The sequence below is a fragment of the Aquarana catesbeiana genome, linkage group LG07, assembly GCF_042186555.1.
Source record: "Aquarana catesbeiana isolate 2022-GZ linkage group LG07, ASM4218655v1, whole genome shotgun sequence".
In the NCBI taxonomy this organism is placed as follows: domain Eukaryota; kingdom Metazoa; phylum Chordata; class Amphibia; order Anura; family Ranidae; genus Aquarana; species Aquarana catesbeiana.
In genome coordinates this window covers 268,040,696-268,058,515 of record NC_133330.1, presented here as the reverse complement: position 1 = coordinate 268,058,515, position 17,820 = coordinate 268,040,696, and the positions used below count along the sequence as shown (strand labels likewise).

The following is a 17,820-nucleotide window of genomic DNA, read 5'->3' as shown; positions in this document are numbered from 1 at the left end:
TCAGGGTCCCCAGAGAGCCCCTCCTTACATCAGGGTCCCCAGACAGCCTCTCTTACATCAGAGTGCCCAGTGAGCCCCCTATTACATCAGAGTCCCCAGAGAGCCTCAGTCTTGCATCAGGGTCCCCATAGAGCCTTCCCATTACATCAAGGTCCCCAGAGAGTCTCCTCCTTACATCAAAGTCCCCAGAGAGCCCCTGCCTTTCATCAGGGTCCTCAGAGAGCCCCCACTTATATCAGGGTCCCCAGAGAGCCTTTACTTACATCAGGGCCCCCAGAGAGCCCCCCCCCTTGCATCAGGGTCCCCAGAGAGCCCCTACTTACATCAGGGTCCCCAGAGAGCCCCCTTACAGCAGAATCCCCAGAGAGCCTCTGCTTTACATAAGGGTCCCCAGAAAGCCCCTTTACATCTAGTCTCTGGGGACCCCAGATTCAGGGTCCCCAGAAAGCCTCCCCTTACATCAGGGTCCCTAGAGAGCCCCCCTTACTTTAGTGTCCCCAGAGAGCCTTCCCCTTATACCAGGGTCCCCAGAGAGCCCCTCCTTACCTCAGAGTCCCTAGAGAGCCATTCCTTACAAAAGGGTTACCAGTGAGAGGGCGGGCAGTGAGAGATGATGTAATATCTCTGCTGCCCGAGGCTGCACCGTAAGGGTAGAACAGCGGTGATGCAGGGTGGGTGGTGAGAAATTATGTCATCTCTCTTCTCTCTCGCCCGCCCGGCTCTCCCCTGCTGCCTGCCCGCTCTCTTGCTCTCCCGTGCTGCCCACTGCATGGCTGCAGAGAGGCCACAACTCAGTAGTGGGCTGCGGCCCTGTGGCTGGGGACCCATGAGACTCGGGTCTATGGGCCCCAGATTCAGGGCTATAGCCCTAAAAGCCCCTCCCTAGCGACGACACTGGCTGCCACTGAGCCATCGGCCCACCAGTAAACTCCCTATATTCCCAATGCCCAGTACATGCCTGGTGATGACTGCGGTAGTTTTCATTACCCAGCTTTTATTCCTTTTATTTTCACCTGGCGCTCCTTCTATTAGTACACTTCCTGTTCTAGTGTGACAATTCTTTCCTACTATACTGAATATATGGGGGAGCAGTCTTATCACTTTGGGCTGCTTTCTGCTGATCTAGACAACAAAACACATCTCCTCACCTTGCCTCCTTAGCATAGAGGGGATATGTTCTGAAGTCCAAAAAGTTTCAGTGGAGCAGAGGCAAAGTACAGAGGAAGCAACGTGCTCACTGGATTTTTAATGGATGAACCAGTATTTTTCTATGCTTGTAGCATTTGTAAAGATGCAAATCATGGAGAAATGTGAATGTGAATTTCACATTCATAGAAACAGAAAAAGTGACGGCAGAAAAAAAAAAGTGGTAAATTAGGTCCGCCCATTTTTTTTTAACCACTTGCCTACTGGGCACATAAACCCCCTTCCTGCCCAGGCCAATTTTCAGCTTTCAGCGCTGTTGCACTTTGAATGACAATTGTGTGGTCATGTAACACTGTACCCAAATGAAATTTTTATCATTTTTTTCACACAAATAGAGCTTTCTTTTGGTGGTATTTAATCACTGCTGGGTTTTTTATTTTTTGCAAAAAAGATGAAAAAAGACTGAACATTTTGAAAAAAACTAAAACTGTTTCATAGCTTGCATAAAAATTTGGAAACAGGTCATTTTTCTCCTTGATTGCGCCGATGAGGCTGCACTGATGAGCACTGATAAGCTGCATTGATGGGCTCTGATAAGGTGGCACTGATGGGCACTGGGAGGTGGCACTGTTGGGCACTGATGGTTGGCACTGATGGGCGGCACTGAAAGTCACTAATAGGTGGCACTGAAGGGCTCTGATAAGTGGCACTGGTAGGTTTCACTGATGGGCACTGGTAGGTAACACTAATGGGCAGCACTGATTGGTGGCACTGATGATGAGGCATTGATGGGCATTGATAGGTGGCACTGGTGGGCACTGTCCCTCTGAGAGAAACCGATTGCAGATCTTCTGTTTACATCACGCGATCAGCTGTCATTGGCTGACAGCTGATCGCGTGGTAAGGGGCCGGTATCGGCCCCTTATTTTGATCTCTGATCAGCCGAGTCTCATCTATTGATGGCCTCCCGGCAATTAAGGCCCGCGCTGTAGCAGTCATTCTGCTATAGGGCGGGTGCAAGAAGGTTAAATATGTTTTATATATATATATTTTTTTTTCATTTGCTTTTACTTTTTTGTTGAGAAAAATACCCTCCTTTCTCTGGTCGAATAATATACATTGCTGGAATTTTAACAAACTTTTTTGGCTCTGAAGAAATAGATGTCTCTTTAACAACACCAATTGTAGATTGAATATAAGCATCTGGTTTATTATGATGGCCTGGTGTACTTCCAATGCTTTAATGAAGAAAGCTGCATTGTCTGCACCCATTTAGATGTATTTAATCCTTATTTAAACCGTGGGGAGTATCTCACAAAAACATTTCTATTGCAGGTAATGCTTAAAATTTGACATTGTAGTTCAGATTTCTGAGAAAACCAGTCAGCCAATCATACAAGCAGGAAATTACATTTTCAGTTTTTAGTAATATTAAATTACAATATGGTTGATGTAGTAATTTTATACAATACAGTATATTATTTTTTTATTTGACATTTTTTCATTGAAAGAAAGCAAGAAAAAAAAAAAAGAAAGAAAGCAAGAACATTTGTGGCCAGGTTAGGTTAGCTTTAACATTGATTTACTCTAAATCCAGCAAACAATACAGAAAGCTTAGAATGAGTATTTTGAATATCATAAGCACTGTGCTGGATAAAATATTAATTTACATTCCTTATTTTCTGTTTTAAAGGGAACGAAGAATGGTGCAACCGATGAGGATGCTAAAGCTGCTGCAGCTTCTGCAGCTGCTGGAATAGCAAAAATACCGGTAAGAACCTTTTATAATGTGAATGCAAAGTATTGTAAAGAATAGCAACCAATTATCAATAATTTCTGTGTTGGGAATGAGTTGAAATCTGACTACTAGATACATATTCTACATCCAGTTTGCTATACTTGAAATGTCTACTTGAATTAGCCCATAGAGCATGGCAACTATACACTGTTCACATGTATTAAATTCCAAACCAGCCATGGTAAATGACAACTGGAGAATAAATGTTTTACTTCTGAATTTTTGCTACAATGTATTCCAAAAAGGTTTAAAAACATTTTGCTATAAGATAACAACCAATTATAATGCATCCTGTCCGTCCTGACATCAGTAAAATCATCTCTAATTGGCTGCTATGTGTCTCTTCATGTTGCCAAAATATTACAATAAGTAAAATCAGTAGGGATTGGTGAAATTAACACAGTAGACGGAGAAAAGGCCATATTTTGTATTGCAGTGCAGTGTAGTTTTGAAATGCAACTAAAAGTGTATTAACTATTTCAGCTCTTTGGAGGTACAAAGAGTGAACCTTTAATCACCAATTGATGGTTTCTAACTTGTGCTCTGTCTGTTCAGGCAGCTCCCGGCTTCAAATTGAAAGTGATTTGATGGCTCTATAGCCGCCGAGCACTTTGCCAGAGTGGGCAGAGGGTCCGGGAACCCCACCAGTGCCCCCTATGGTTCCCGGACCCTCTCGCTTTTACCGGGCACTTAGGACCACAACTCCAGGTTCAAGATGGAGAGCAGGGAAAGACCGAGAGAAATCCATGCCTTGATTACCCATGTAAAAAAAGAAATCAGAAGCAAAAAGGATTTTATGACCTCCAATTACCGGTCTTCCATTTCCTGGCTGGTACAGCCAGGGAACACATCTAACCAAACAGATCTGTGCTCCGTTAGATGGTGGGGGACAGGGGAGCCATTGGGCTTTACTAGACCCCTAATGTCTCCATAAAGAGTACCTGTCATCTGCACAGTGCTATCACATGATGGTTTATTAACCCTTTTAGATAGCAATCAAGTAAAAATAATAACATAAGTAAAATAAAAAAGATTTAGAAATAAAACTATAATAAGAATGTAAAAAAAAAAAAATTGTCGCCCCACATACATGGGAATATGCATGCCCAGGGTGTGCACACATATGTAAATTACACCACACGTGTGACATATCACTGCAAAGATCAGAACGAGTGCAATAATTCTAGCACAAGAGCTCCTGGTTAATGTTAAACTGATGAGATGTAAAGGCTTTTAAAGCGTCACCTCTGGAGATTTTTGAGTATCATAGTGTTTTGCGATATCATAGGCACACACAAATATCATATGACATAAAATATTGCAACTCTCATCTTTGTGTTTTACAAGACCTTTGCTTTCAGAAAATATATAATGTTGTGGGGGTTTAAGTAATTGTATTGCCTTAAATGAAGATTTTTTTTTTGCATGCGTGCAAAACGTGAAAAAAATTGCTCTAGAGCCAAACTAGTTAAACAATGTTTATCAAACTTCTGAACAAGGTCTTTTTGCTGATGTATTGGAAAGATTGTCTCTGCAGTTGAGAAAGATCACTGTTCAGTAGAGCCTCCAACTGCTGTCACTTCTCTAACATCAGCCCCCAAACCCAATTGGCAGACACCAAGGGCTGGTGCACACAGAATCTGGTGCAGCTGTCCATAGTTGGCAATGTAACTGTTTGCCAGAGGTGTCCAGAGTTTATATATATTACATTATATTACTTTTCTGCAATTTTCTGTTACAGTTCATTGTTACCTGTTTCTCGGGTGAGCAGTCTGGACTGATAGATGCTGCATCACTGGTAAGAATATTCCCCAAAATGTATGTAAATGAATGTACATTCTTACACCTAATTCTTGAAACATTTCCAGCAGGTTCTGTTGCAATAAGGCTGTAGATAAAAAAAAAATAAGTATGTAAGCAATGTTAATTTTCTCAGGCTTTTTAATAACTGCAATAATAATGTTCAGCTTGAGGTGACTCTTAAAGTATAAACAAGGCCAACAAATAGGCCACTGCCCCCATCTATAACTGGCCTTTGCAGCAAGGCGCATATAGAAGGGCAATGCATGTCAAACAAAACCAAAGGTGATTCCCAGCTTAACTCACCAACCAGTCTGAAAACAACCAAATTAACCTGTCTAACAGTTTGCGTTAAATACAGGGGTTTAGTTTGTGTACATATTTAAATACATGAGTAAGCTGCAGAGCCGCTTCACGGCACCCCACTATTATCTGCAGTCCTAACTCTATACATTTTTGGGAGCCTCCACAGTGGAAGCACATACATGTGCCTTTAAGGAGGGATGGGCTCCTCACTCACTGGAGTGCTGAGATGTGGAGGGGGAGGGGCGGCCATCTGGATCCACCATCACCTAGCAGATCCAGACTCTGTGGTCGGGATGGAGCGGTGCCTGGACTGAAATCAGTGATGTCAGCAGAGAGCGGACCCCAGCCCGCTCTCTGCTGAAAACAGGTCACAGGAGTGCAAAATGAACTGCACTTCTGTGATCCATAGGAGAAGTACAGCCAAACGAGCTTTGGCTGGAATTCTTTAACTATCCTTCTGTCCCTGAACACTGCACACGGCTCTAATGCAAAACAACCCCGGGGCGAAGTTCATTCTGAAACACACTTCCGGGAGTGTCCATCTCCTGTGACCGCCACTGCTCATCATTGCTGTGTCCTGTACTGCACCCCTTGACAAATATACATTGATCATTAATACCTTTTGTGTTTAAAAGTTTTCAAACAATAAATTGCATTTTTAAGAATACAAGGTCAAAATCTGTTATATATCTAACTTAATATACCAAAACATTGCACTGTTAATAATGGATTATTTTTTACAAGCGGATGTACCCTTAAAAATGCTTGAAGTCTTGGGGTACTTATGGAACTGGTTGATAAGCTGTGCTCTTAACTGAGGAAATGATGTATTCTAAACCATTCTAAAGAGCCAGGACAAGGTTAATGTCGGATACTCCTTTAACCTATAACTTCTAGTCCTATCACCTTATTATTGTCCAATCACATTACCTTTTTGCTGGCATTACTCCATTAGCCACACCCAGATCTGCACAGGGAACAGCGTATATATATAATGACCAACACAGATAAGGTCTACACACTGTTCATTTATTTTTGGCTTGTTCAAGATCTTAAATACACAGGATGAGACGGGTGTTAATTATTTTCCACCAATAAGGGGTACATGTTCAAATGACATGTTTCCTTTATAAACCTACCTATTCAATTAACTAATTATAATGATACCTATATTTAGAATTCTTTACAAATTTGTATCTAAGCAGAACTATTATGTCACTTAGAATATATTAAAAAAAACCCTATGTTTTCCTGTCAGCCAAGACACATTGTCTGGTACATATGCAAGTTCCTCATATCGAGTTTCAATTTCAACATAAGCTAACTTGTTAAGCAATAATATATTTAAAACTTACTGCTAAGCAAAATAATACATTTAAAGGAGTAATTCATCCTTAGGTTTCAATAACATTGCACAAAGCAGTGTAGACATTAAGTGGGCTTTTTACAAGACCCTTTTAGTTTATACTTCCTGCCACCCTAAGCCAACTATCTTGTGCCCACTCACTGCAGAAGACTGACTTTAGTATCATAATGACAAGACCTGACCTCATAGCCACACAAGTCACACTAAGGCTAAAAGTGGAGAAGATAAGCAAGACAGATGCCCAGATAGTACACCTAAAACCAGTTGCTGCTGGTGGTATATTTTTTTGGGGGGGCGGCAAACAATCCACCCGCCACCACCACCCCCTTTTGGTCAGTTATGTCACAGGCATTCCCCCCCGGTCGGTCGCCATCTAGGTCGCAGGCAGCGCTTCCTCTGGGCAGCGGGCGGCGGCTTCATCGTGCATCTCCTCCTCCTGGGCTTCATGGCGGCTTCCCCTGCATCTCCTTCCTCCTCCTCCGCGGCAGCTTCTTCTCACTTCTCCTCTCAGCCAATCAGGTGACAGGTCTCAGGATCTACTTCCTGATTGGCCGGGAAGAGAATTGGGATGACAATAGCCAATATTAATTTGCTATTGTCACACAACTGGGTGGTGAGTCCACCCTTTTTTGAAGCCAATAAGAGCCTCTGATTCTAATCAAAATCTAATGTGCTAATAAAAAAAACCATTGGAATCCATGCGTCCAGCGGTCTGCATGTAGATTAGGAGCCAGGCGCATGGACTGGGGGGGGGCGGCGCCCCAGCGCCTCGTATGGACGGCCTGCCACTGCCTAAAACTGATGATTAGAAGATTAGGCAAACTCTCACCCTGCTCTGCTATCAGTTCAGTTGTGTGCTTACAATACATCCACACTGGGTCTGTACAACACTATTCCACTAACAATAATAAGAACCCAGCTAAATTGTATCTGTATGCACGCAGGGCAGCAGCCTGGATCCTTTTTATAATACAAGAGAATGTGTTTTTGACAGCCGCGTACACACGATCGGATTTTCTGACCGGTAATGTGTGATCAAAATCTGACCATTTGTACGCTCCATCAGACAATTGTTATCGGATTTTCCATGGACAAATGTTGGATGGCAGGTTTTAAAATTTTCTGCGGACAAATATCTGTTGTCGGATTTTCTGAGCATGTGTACACAAGTCCATTGGACAGAAGTCCAAAGTACAAACACGAAAGAGGATGGGATGGAGCGCTAGCAGGAACTACTTTTAGATCAAAAAGTGGATGGGCAAAAAAGTGTCAATGGTGATAGTAATGGTTGCGTCCAGTTTTTAGTTAGGAGGATTTTTAGATCCCTTTTCCGTTAGGGTTCAGACCTGTGTTAAAGGTTCAGGAAGAGGGTGAAGTGGCAGCCAGCTCAGGAGAGCAGAAGCGACTCTGAGATAATGCGAAATAAAGCAGAAAAAAGAGCAGCACCTTTCAAAGCATAGTAAATTGATAAAAAATATACAGCTTTAATTATTTCTAAGATGCACTCACATTCTGACAAATGGTGATAGGCATTGGAATAAAGTTAGGGTCTCTTCTGCTGTCCTGGGTGGTCCTTTGGTTTTGAGCTGGGCAACGGTGATTTTCCAGTCCCCGGGCACTCCAGTGGCATCTGTAGCTCCAAGTCTGAGGGATGTCACGGCAGGCACATCAACAGGATACGAACACAGGGCACATCAGACGCTGGAGAGTGATGGGTGTGGCTACAGCACTCACGTTCAGAGCATGCATGCTCCTTTGTCAGGCATTGGATCCGGCTGTCCACAACAAAGTTTTTATAGAGAGAGAGAGGGGAGAGGAAGGGAGGGGAGTGGGTGGGGGCGGTGCTAGTGGACTGCAGGTTCAAGCAGACCAGCGTTGATTATAAACATGCAAAATAATGCTTTTTGTGGGGCAAGGATCAGCTTCTCTAAAAGATATATTTCTCTATGTGTACATAGTATAATTATGAGTTTAAATTGCAGTGGGGAAAAAAGAAGTAAGCATTAACTGGTCATAAATGGAACAAAATGAACATTTGTCGACTAAAAGGAATATGAGCTAAAGGATGAATGAATTAAAATAAGCATAGGTATAGAAATAGGAGAGAACTAAAAATAATAATATTGGTACCGTAAGTCAAAAAAGAGAATCAAAAATAATAATAATAATAAATATAAATTATTATTATTACTTATTTTTATTTTTACTATGTTGGTGTCCCTTGCCAATTTTACATTGTATTTTTTTAAATGTAACTACCTACTCCCCAAACTGTCATTTGAAGTAAAACACATAGCCAAGTATTATTCTCCACAATTTTTTTATTGTGCATTAAAAAAAGAAAACAAGTAAAATTAGACATGCTATCTACCAATAGAACGTAACCAAAAAGTGCATTCTATGCATCCAAAAATATAGAAAATATAACAAATCAAATCATTATTATTCAACCAAAAAATAAAAAAAAAGCCTCATGCATCTGTACTGCTTCTTAATATAGAGGGTCAACAATGCCAAGAGTTGGTGAAAGCAGGGGTCCGTCATCCAGAGATAATTCCGAAAATCATCCGGATTATTCTCCTGGAGCTCCCGCAGCAAAGGCATATGACATAATTGGTCACGATTAATAAAACAACCAATTTTTGGTCCAAGAACTCCTCCTCCTCCTGTTCCTGGACTGGACTTGGGTCAAAGCAATAACTCCAAGGCCAATAATAAATAACATGTTATCTTCTCCAATTCCGCAACATGTCTGGTTGACATGAAAACGCGAACCGAAAAGCGCAAACTGAAAAGCGCTAAATGAAAAGCGTGAAATGAAAAGCGCAAATCAACATTCACCAAACTTCTACTAACACAAAATTAGCAGAAGGAGCCCAAAGGGTGGCGCTAAAGAGCTGAAAAAACCACGTAGTACATCACTACGTTTGGGTTTGTTGGCCGACAATTCTTTGCCGTTTGTATGCAAGATAAAATCCAGGCACGCGCCTTCAGACAAAAGTCTAAGGTTTTATCTGCGGAAAATCCGATCGTGTGTACTAGGCTTAAGTGTGTGCTGACCCTGGAAGTCTTGCTGTCCAAAGCCATGGTCTATGTTGACAATGCAGAAAGAAAAGCTTTTGTAATCGATATGAGATAAAATGTAAAAGTGAGCAAAAGGCAAAAAATAAATGTTTCCTTAAAAAAGACAGGGAAGTAACTTGAAATCCTAGCAAATCTCTTATGGCCAGCAAACCTTAAAAAAGACTTAACTGCTCTCTCTGTCTAGCAGATTCTTAAAATGAAAGTTTTTAGATGTCTCTGTAAGTGCACACTGCTGCGATATGGGAACCCTGTGAATCCACTGTCCTATGCGAGTGTCAGTTAAAAGTTAATGACACCCACAAATCAGTTTGCCTATCACAGTGCGATCTGCAAATTGAGACAAGAGTCGGATTGCATGGGTGTGATCTGATTGTGCTGCGGACCAAAAAAAGGGTCCTGTGCGAGTTTGGTCCGAATGCGATGCAAATTCAGCCATACTATCTATATAGCTAAAATTGCATCCCACAGAGATCGCATGTGATTCGCACTGCAGTGCGGAGCGAATCGCATCCAATCTCGGACAATGCTGCAGTGTGAACCGGCATTTAATGACAGAATTGCCTTTTTTACTCCCCCTCGTACTTTACAGTAGAACAAAGGGAAATATCTTTACCTTCATTAGTCATTCTTTAAAACAAAAAAAAAACAATAAAAACCTGTGCTACTCTTATTCTTTCTGTGTAGTACTGGTCACTAATTCACTTAAAACAATCCAAACCTCGTCCACACAGTACCAATAACTTATACAAAAAACATGATAAGTGCTTGGTTCATACACAGTCCACACTATACACTTCAGTTTTTTTCTTGATTTTCCACTGTAAAGTGTTCAGTGCACAAATTAATTCATAAAGTGATCATAAGATTTAAAGTGCTCCATGTCCCCTCAATGTTCCCACACCAGTGTTAATTTTGTCGACTAAAACGTTTTCGTTGACTAAATTAATACTATTTTAATCGACTAAAATATGACTAAAACCAAAATACGACTAAAACTAAAATGGCATTCTAGTCAAAAGACTAAAATGGGACTAAAACTAAAATATAATTTTGGTCAAAAGTCTAAGAGTAAAACTAAATTGAAATTTGACCTCAAAATTAACACTGGTCTGTAGTGCATGTTCACACCTCAATACCATATATAATAACATATTAGATTTTTCACTCCAGCAGTTAATAATGAGTTTGGAAATTGTAGATAAATGCCTAAATAATGCATTACAATTTAACTACACCCATTTGAGTTTTAGTGGACTAAAATATACTGGAGATTTAGTCGACTAAATATGACACTAAAGCAATCGCAGAAGACTAAATTGGGACTAAAATTAAAATGCCATTTTAGACTAAAACTAAATTGAAATTTGCTGCCAAAATGAACACACTCACCAGAAATATTTGACCCCCGCATACTTTAACATGCTTTCTCTTATTGTCACAGCAAGAATTATACTGTAAGTGTTAAAAGCTTCAAGGCAGAGCACCACTGCACTAAGAATGCCAAGGTCAATGTGTTATAAAAAAATATCCAATAAAAACATAGCAATTATAAAACCGACTAAATTATACAGCAAAGATGTAAAGCAATAATACATTAAATAATGGGACTTTGTATTAACCTCTAAAACATTCTCTCTGTGGGTTCATGATTTCACAAATGTTTTTGTTTTACTTTTTAAGGAAAATTCACTGAAATCACTCGATCCGAAACTTACTCTGGAACTGCTTGAAAAAATACTCCTCCTTACTGGGGTAAAATGTTTTGTTGGTTTGTGATTTATATGTTATATGCATTCCTTATTCTGCTGTATACAGCTAATATTACACAATATTACGTAGGTGAACTGTAAGGTGGAATTAAGAAAAGCAGCCAGGAATCAAAGAACCCTTTTTTTTTTTGTATTACATTTTCCAGAATAGAAATTTCACCTAACTACTTTACAGCTAAAGAAAAATAAGTAACCTCTTTATGAGGTTTATTTACAGTTTCAAAAATGTGCGGTATAAAGACCTAAAACAATATTCCACTTATTAAATAGCTTTACCTTAGTGTGTTAATTATCTTATCTTTATTATAGGAAGTCAAATTGGTTAACGGGGTAATATGTATGGCGGTAAGTTTGAAATGCATTCCTTAGTAAATATGGCTTTGCATATGCTATCTTTCAAATATCATTAGTCTGAGATTTCGCATTGTCAGTATAATCTGCTTTGGGTTTGGCTAACTCATATATAAAAGTATAATCATTTCTTTAACCATTTGGCCTCCGGAAGATTTACCCCCCTTCATGACCATTTTTTTTGTGATGTAACTATGTTTTGTGATTTAACTTACAATTGCACGGTCGTGCGACTAAGTCCCCAAATAAAATTAATGTCATTTTTTTCCCCACAAATAGAGCTTTCTTTTGGTGGTATTTGATAACCTCTGCGGTTTTTATTTTTTGTGCTATAAACAAAAAAAGAGCGACAATTTTGAAAAAAAAAAAAAACAATATTTTTTCATTCCTACAATAAAACCTATCTAATAAAAAAATTGAGAAAATCGAATTTCTTCATTAATTTAGGCCAATATGTATTCTGCTACATATTTTTGGTAAAAAAAAGAAATCGCAATAAGCGTATATTAATTGGTTTGTGCAAAAGTTATAGCAGCTACAAACTATGGGATATTTTTTTATATTTCATTTATTTTTTACTAGTAATGGTGGCAATCAGCGACTTATAGCGGGACTACGATATTGTGGCAGACAGTCGGGACACTAACACTTTTGACAATTTTTGGGGACCAATGACGCTAAAAAATGCTAAAAAATATGCACTGCCACCCTACTAATGACACTGGTTGGGAAGGGATTAACATCAGGGACGATCAAAGGGTTAAATGTGTGCCTGACCAGTGCTTATACTAGGAGAAGGCATGGATCTGTGCCCTTGCTTAGCAGCGACACAGGATCTATGCCTTCTATACTGACAGAATGGCAATATGCCTTGTGTAAATGGTGTACATGGGCAGACCGCCATCCTGTGTACCAAAGCATTGGCGGGTGCTGGTGCAAATCAAGTCCTATCCGCCAAACAACTCCCGTTGTGTTTAATCACAGCAGGAGCAGTCCACCGGGGGGGGGGGCGCGCACCTCAGAACCAGAAGTGCAGGTTCACATACTAGGTACATGATCCTGCACAGCAAAGCCACCTTCCCGCTATGTGTGTGTGTGTGTGTGTATATATATATATATATATATATATATATATATATATTACAGTATGCGGTCAGCAAGTGGTTAAGTACAGTTTATCTAAAGCAACAGTATATGATCAAAGATAGAGTTCACTCTAACAATAATAGCTTTATTCTTAGTGAGGGTGAAAATTGATGCTGCTTAACCACTTGCCAACCAGCCACCGTCATTATACTGTGGCAGGTCGGCCCTTTCCCGCAAATCGCCGTAGCTGTACGACGGCTCCTTTACGAGCCACAGCGGGCGTGCGCGTGCGCCCGATGCGTGTGGCTAGCGGCCGCAATGTCTGCCTGCCACCCGCAAGAAAGAGAGCCAGAACGGAGATCTGTCAATGTTAACAGACAGATCCCCGTTCTGACAGGGGAGGAGAGGGAGATCTGCTTTCCTAGTGATTAGGAACAACGATCTCTCTCCTCCTCCAGTCAGTCCCATCCCCCCCCACATATAGAAACACTTCCCAGGGAACACCATTAACCCCTTAATCGCCCCTAGTGTTAACCCTCTCCCTGCCAGTGACATTTACACAGTAATCAGTGCATTTTTATAGCACTGATCGCTGTATAAATGGCAATGGTCCCAAAAAAAGTGTCAAATGTGTCCGATCTGTCCGCCGCAATGTCGCATTCCCACTAAAAATCGCAGATCGCCGCCATTACTAGTAAAAAATAAGTAATCAAAATATACCATAAAATGCCATAAATCTATCCCTTATTTTGTTGACACTATAACTTTTGCGCAAACCAATCAAAATACGCTTATTGTGATTTCTTTTTTACCAAAAATATGTAGAAGAATACATATTGGCCTAAACTGATGAAGAAATTTGTTTTTTACAATTTTTATAACACTGACAGTGGTGCATGCAATGACCACATTTTATGTATTTATGTAGAACCTTTATCCCAAAAGGGGAAAAAAATAGTTTGTTGTAACATTAAAGAATCTCTAAAAGTTTTTTAAAATCCTAAGACATTTTCTATTTACCTAAATATGACCTACTGCGGCTAAAGTCCCATTAGGAGGGTTTTTTCTATATACACATCTTAGGGATGTTAGCATATCAAGAGCTGCTATTTTCATTTTGATATATATTTTAACAGTCCATATATTGCAAGCCTGACATGAAGTAATATGGATTTCTATCAACAGTTAATGTATATATCTTTTTTTTTTCTTCCCAAGGCTAATCCTTTGCAAATTCTATGAATTACGGCTGGAAACTTCTTACTGCATTAATATATGTGTGGTAAGTTTATTATTATATATATTTTCTTTAATACATCTATCAGGATTTTACTTCAAGAAAATAAACGCAATGGACTCATAATAAAATCAGACATTTCATCTAAAGGGAACCTGTGTGGTCAGAAATATGGGGACTACCAATCCTGGCTTGGTATTTAAGTTGCATGTTCCAGGGCATTCCTGGATCCTGGATTGACTACCTAGTGAATTGCTATCCTTGGATACACAAGCCGGAACTGAGTTTAGTCTTTTATAAATACACCGGTTACATGTTTGTTCAAATTTGTGACTACTTCAGAATATGTCCCTTTAAACCCATATCAGCAATGACGGCTTCTATACTGTTATCCTTCTAGACAAAATGTAATGATATTTTATATTAGGACGTCACTATCATCTAATTGTTCCCCTCAAACTGTAAAAAAAAAAAAATTCTATATTTATTACTTAACCACTTCAGCCCTGGTAGATTTGGCTGCTCAATGACCAGGCCATTTTTTCGATTTTGATTCGGCACTGCATCGCTTTAACTGACGCTGTACCCAACTGACACTGTGTGACGCTGTACCCAAAAAAAATTGACGTCCTTTTTTCCCCACAAATAGAGCTTTCTTTTGGTGGTATTTGATCATCTCTGCGGTTTTTATTTTTTGCTCTTTAAACAAAAAAAGAGCAACAATTTTGAAAAAAACACATTATTTTGTACTTTTTGCTATAATAAATATTCCCAATTTTAAAACAAAAAAGCAAATTTTTTCCTCAGTATAGGCCGATATGTATTCTTCTACATATCTTTGGTAATTAAAATTGCAATAAGCATATATTGATTGGTTTGCGCAAAAGTTATAGCGTCTACAAAATAGGGGATAGATTTATGGCATTTTTATTATTATTCATTTTTTTTTTACTAGTGATGGCTGCAATCTGTGATTTTTATCGGGACTGAGACATTGCGGCTGACAAATCTGACACTTTTGACACTTTTTTGGGACCATTGACATTTATACAGCGATCAAAGCTATAAATAGCCACTGATTACTGTATAAATGTCACTGTCAGGGAAGGGGTTAACACTAGGGGGCGATCAAGGGGTTAAATGTGTTCCCTATGTGTGTTCTAACTGTGGGGGGAATGTGGCTGACTAGAGGAGGAGAGAGATCGTTGTTCCTACTTGGTAGGAACAACGATCTCCCTCCTCTCCCCTGACAGAACCGAGATTTGTGTTTACACACACAGATCCGGTTCTCGCTCTGTCACATGAGATCGCAGGTGCCCGGCAGTCATCGCCCACGCTCATCGGCTCAGGGGACATGCTACAGTATCCTAAAGAGCCGATGTACAGCTACGACGGCTCATGCAGGGGAGCCAACCTGCGGCGGCTGGTCAGGTAGGGGTTAAAGATGACAAACCTTGTAGAAGACCAGGTGAAGATGTCATTGCTGGTGAGGGAGTTCCTTGACAACATTGGAGCAGAGGTACGTATTGGAGGCATAAGTTTTGCTTTAATAAAGATTCCAGTATCAGAACATGACAAGGTTTGAAACTTTATGTTAATGAATGCTTACCCTCAGATTCCATCAATAAATGTGAAATGTTACTGATATTTCTATGCAGTAAGCAACACATTAACTTTGTGCAAACAACTTTTTATTTAAAGTAACAGAGCATTTTCTCTCTCCATTCAGTACTCACATGCATGGTATACCACCATGGGCTGTCCTGAGCTGGTTGTTTTATGGCTAAAAGCTGACATAGGTGTCTGTTTATGAAACAGAGAAAACCAGAGATCCTGATGATCATAGCTCATCTCTCAGGTGTGCCAGTTTATGACGCTGAGATGAGGAGTGGAGAACATGTTCTTCACTTCTCATCATAGGACACACACTTCTGTTGTTGATATGACTGGTTTAGGGGTCCAGGTTCTCATCTCATTGATGAGATTTGCCGACAATAGCACCGTCCGAATCGGTTAAGAGCCACAAAGTCGATGTTTCTCTGATTCTGATTCTATTGCCAGCAAATCCCACTTGTACTACTTTTGGCGACTTTGGGCGAGATTTCAATAGACACCTGTGCTGGAACCCACACGGATGTCTCTGGAATTGCTCCCGAAGTCAGCTGAACTCGCACAATTTCAATCCTGCAGCAGTGTGAAACTGGGCTGAAGGTGAGATCTCAAGATCTCACTGGCCATCTCTGTAAAATATCTCCATCCCAGAGCTGTCGAATCTGCATAAGAAGCGCTGTGATGTGTGGAAGAAGGCTTCTTTCTTCCTAATATCAGCATCAGTGTGCTTAAAGATTGATATAAATAAAAACTATATATGTTTATGTGTGTGTATATGTATTTTATATATACAGTGTGTATGTGTGTGTGTGTGTGTGTATATATAGATATAGATATAGATATAGATATAGATATATATTTATATATATATATATATATATATGCATACATAACACATCTGACATCACACTTGTGCTCACCAACACCACTTTCTGCAACAAAAATGCATAGACGTCATAGCCTCCATAGACAATGACTCCGTCACTTACTAGGTCTGTAGGTTGGAGAACTTGGCTAAATTGTCAGTTCAGTACTTTAATGTACAGCCTCCATTGCAATGGGATCATAACAAAACAGTGCACCAAATTTTAGGAGATTGATGAAGAGGGTTTTGGTTTCAAAATTCATGAATTGCCAGAGGAGCAAATATTTCAATATTATCTTATATGAATAGGTGCGGTGTTATAGGACTAAAAAGTTCTTTCTTATTATACATATTACTATACGTTGTTAACACGACCTCCAAATTTAAATGCATTGAATTTAATCTAATTACTGATCAAAAAACTTCCCAAAGTCACATCTTTAAATACCAGTATATATATTATTCTTGTCATGTTTTTATGTGCAGATAAGAGATACACATAAAATAATCTTAATGCTGCAGTACTGAATGCATTATATTTAGTTGTTTATTTATATGGCTCATTTAAATTTATTTTCTAGGTGCATTTTGGACTTCAAACGCTGCAAATAGGACAGCATGAATAAAAAAAATGCAAAAAAAAATATTAAATCAAATCCATTATTTTCTCTGATTTTCTTATATTTTCTTTCTTACATTCCAATGTGCCATTAAAATCTTAACTCTAACTTTATTCTCTAATCAATAAACTTTATTCAAATCAATGAATTCTGTAAAGTTGTTTTATTTTTACCAAAACTATTTAGAATATGATGTGTAAAGTATACTGTTTATTATTTGGGAAGGATAACTTCTGGAGCATTCAGAATAAGGTATTGTACTATAATTTGATGTAATTTAAATTACCTTGATTTTAAATTAAAAAATGAAAATATTGCCTAACATCTCAGAATTTACTCTTAGCAGTCAAAAATAAATAAGTTGGCAGTATATAACTCCTTTACAGTATGTGAGGAGATTTCAAATACACATCATATGAGGTGTCCTTATAATAATTTTCCATAGTCAGGTTTAGATAACTATAGATGGCCACAGATAATGTCCTGTGTTATCAATCACAATGTCAACATTGCTGCTTGGCCTCTATAGGCACTGTACAGAAGCATCCTTGGCCTTGGCCTCTAACACGCTCCCAACATATCTGCCATTGCTCCCATTTAAGCTCATGATAACTGAATATTGGCTACAAAACTGATTCTTGTACAACCCATAGAGAAAACAGAAAACAACTACAGTTGTGCTCATAAGTTTACATACCCTGGCAGAATTTATGATTTCTTGGCCATTTTTCAGAGAATATGAATGATAACACAAACTTTTCTTTCACTCATGGTTAGTATT

General features: G+C 39.4%; 1 protein-coding gene across 1 annotated transcript in view; it reads left to right on the top strand.

Moving 5' to 3' along the window:
* The window catches only part of LOC141102547 (uncharacterized), a 37,062-nt gene extending 19,875 nt beyond the window's left edge, over positions 1-17,187 (top strand). Inside the window, exons 10-15 of the mRNA XM_073591472.1 lie at positions 2,840-2,917; positions 4,686-4,742; positions 11,181-11,252; positions 11,579-11,614; positions 13,925-13,988; positions 17,001-17,187. Coding sequence (XP_073447573.1) covers positions 2,840-2,917; positions 4,686-4,742; positions 11,181-11,252; positions 11,579-11,614; positions 13,925-13,948 — 267 coding nt within the window. The 3' untranslated portion in view covers positions 13,949-13,988; positions 17,001-17,187. The remainder of the gene's footprint in view (positions 1-2,839; positions 2,918-4,685; positions 4,743-11,180; positions 11,253-11,578; positions 11,615-13,924; positions 13,989-17,000) is intronic.
* Positions 17,188-17,820: the final 633 nt, after the last annotated feature.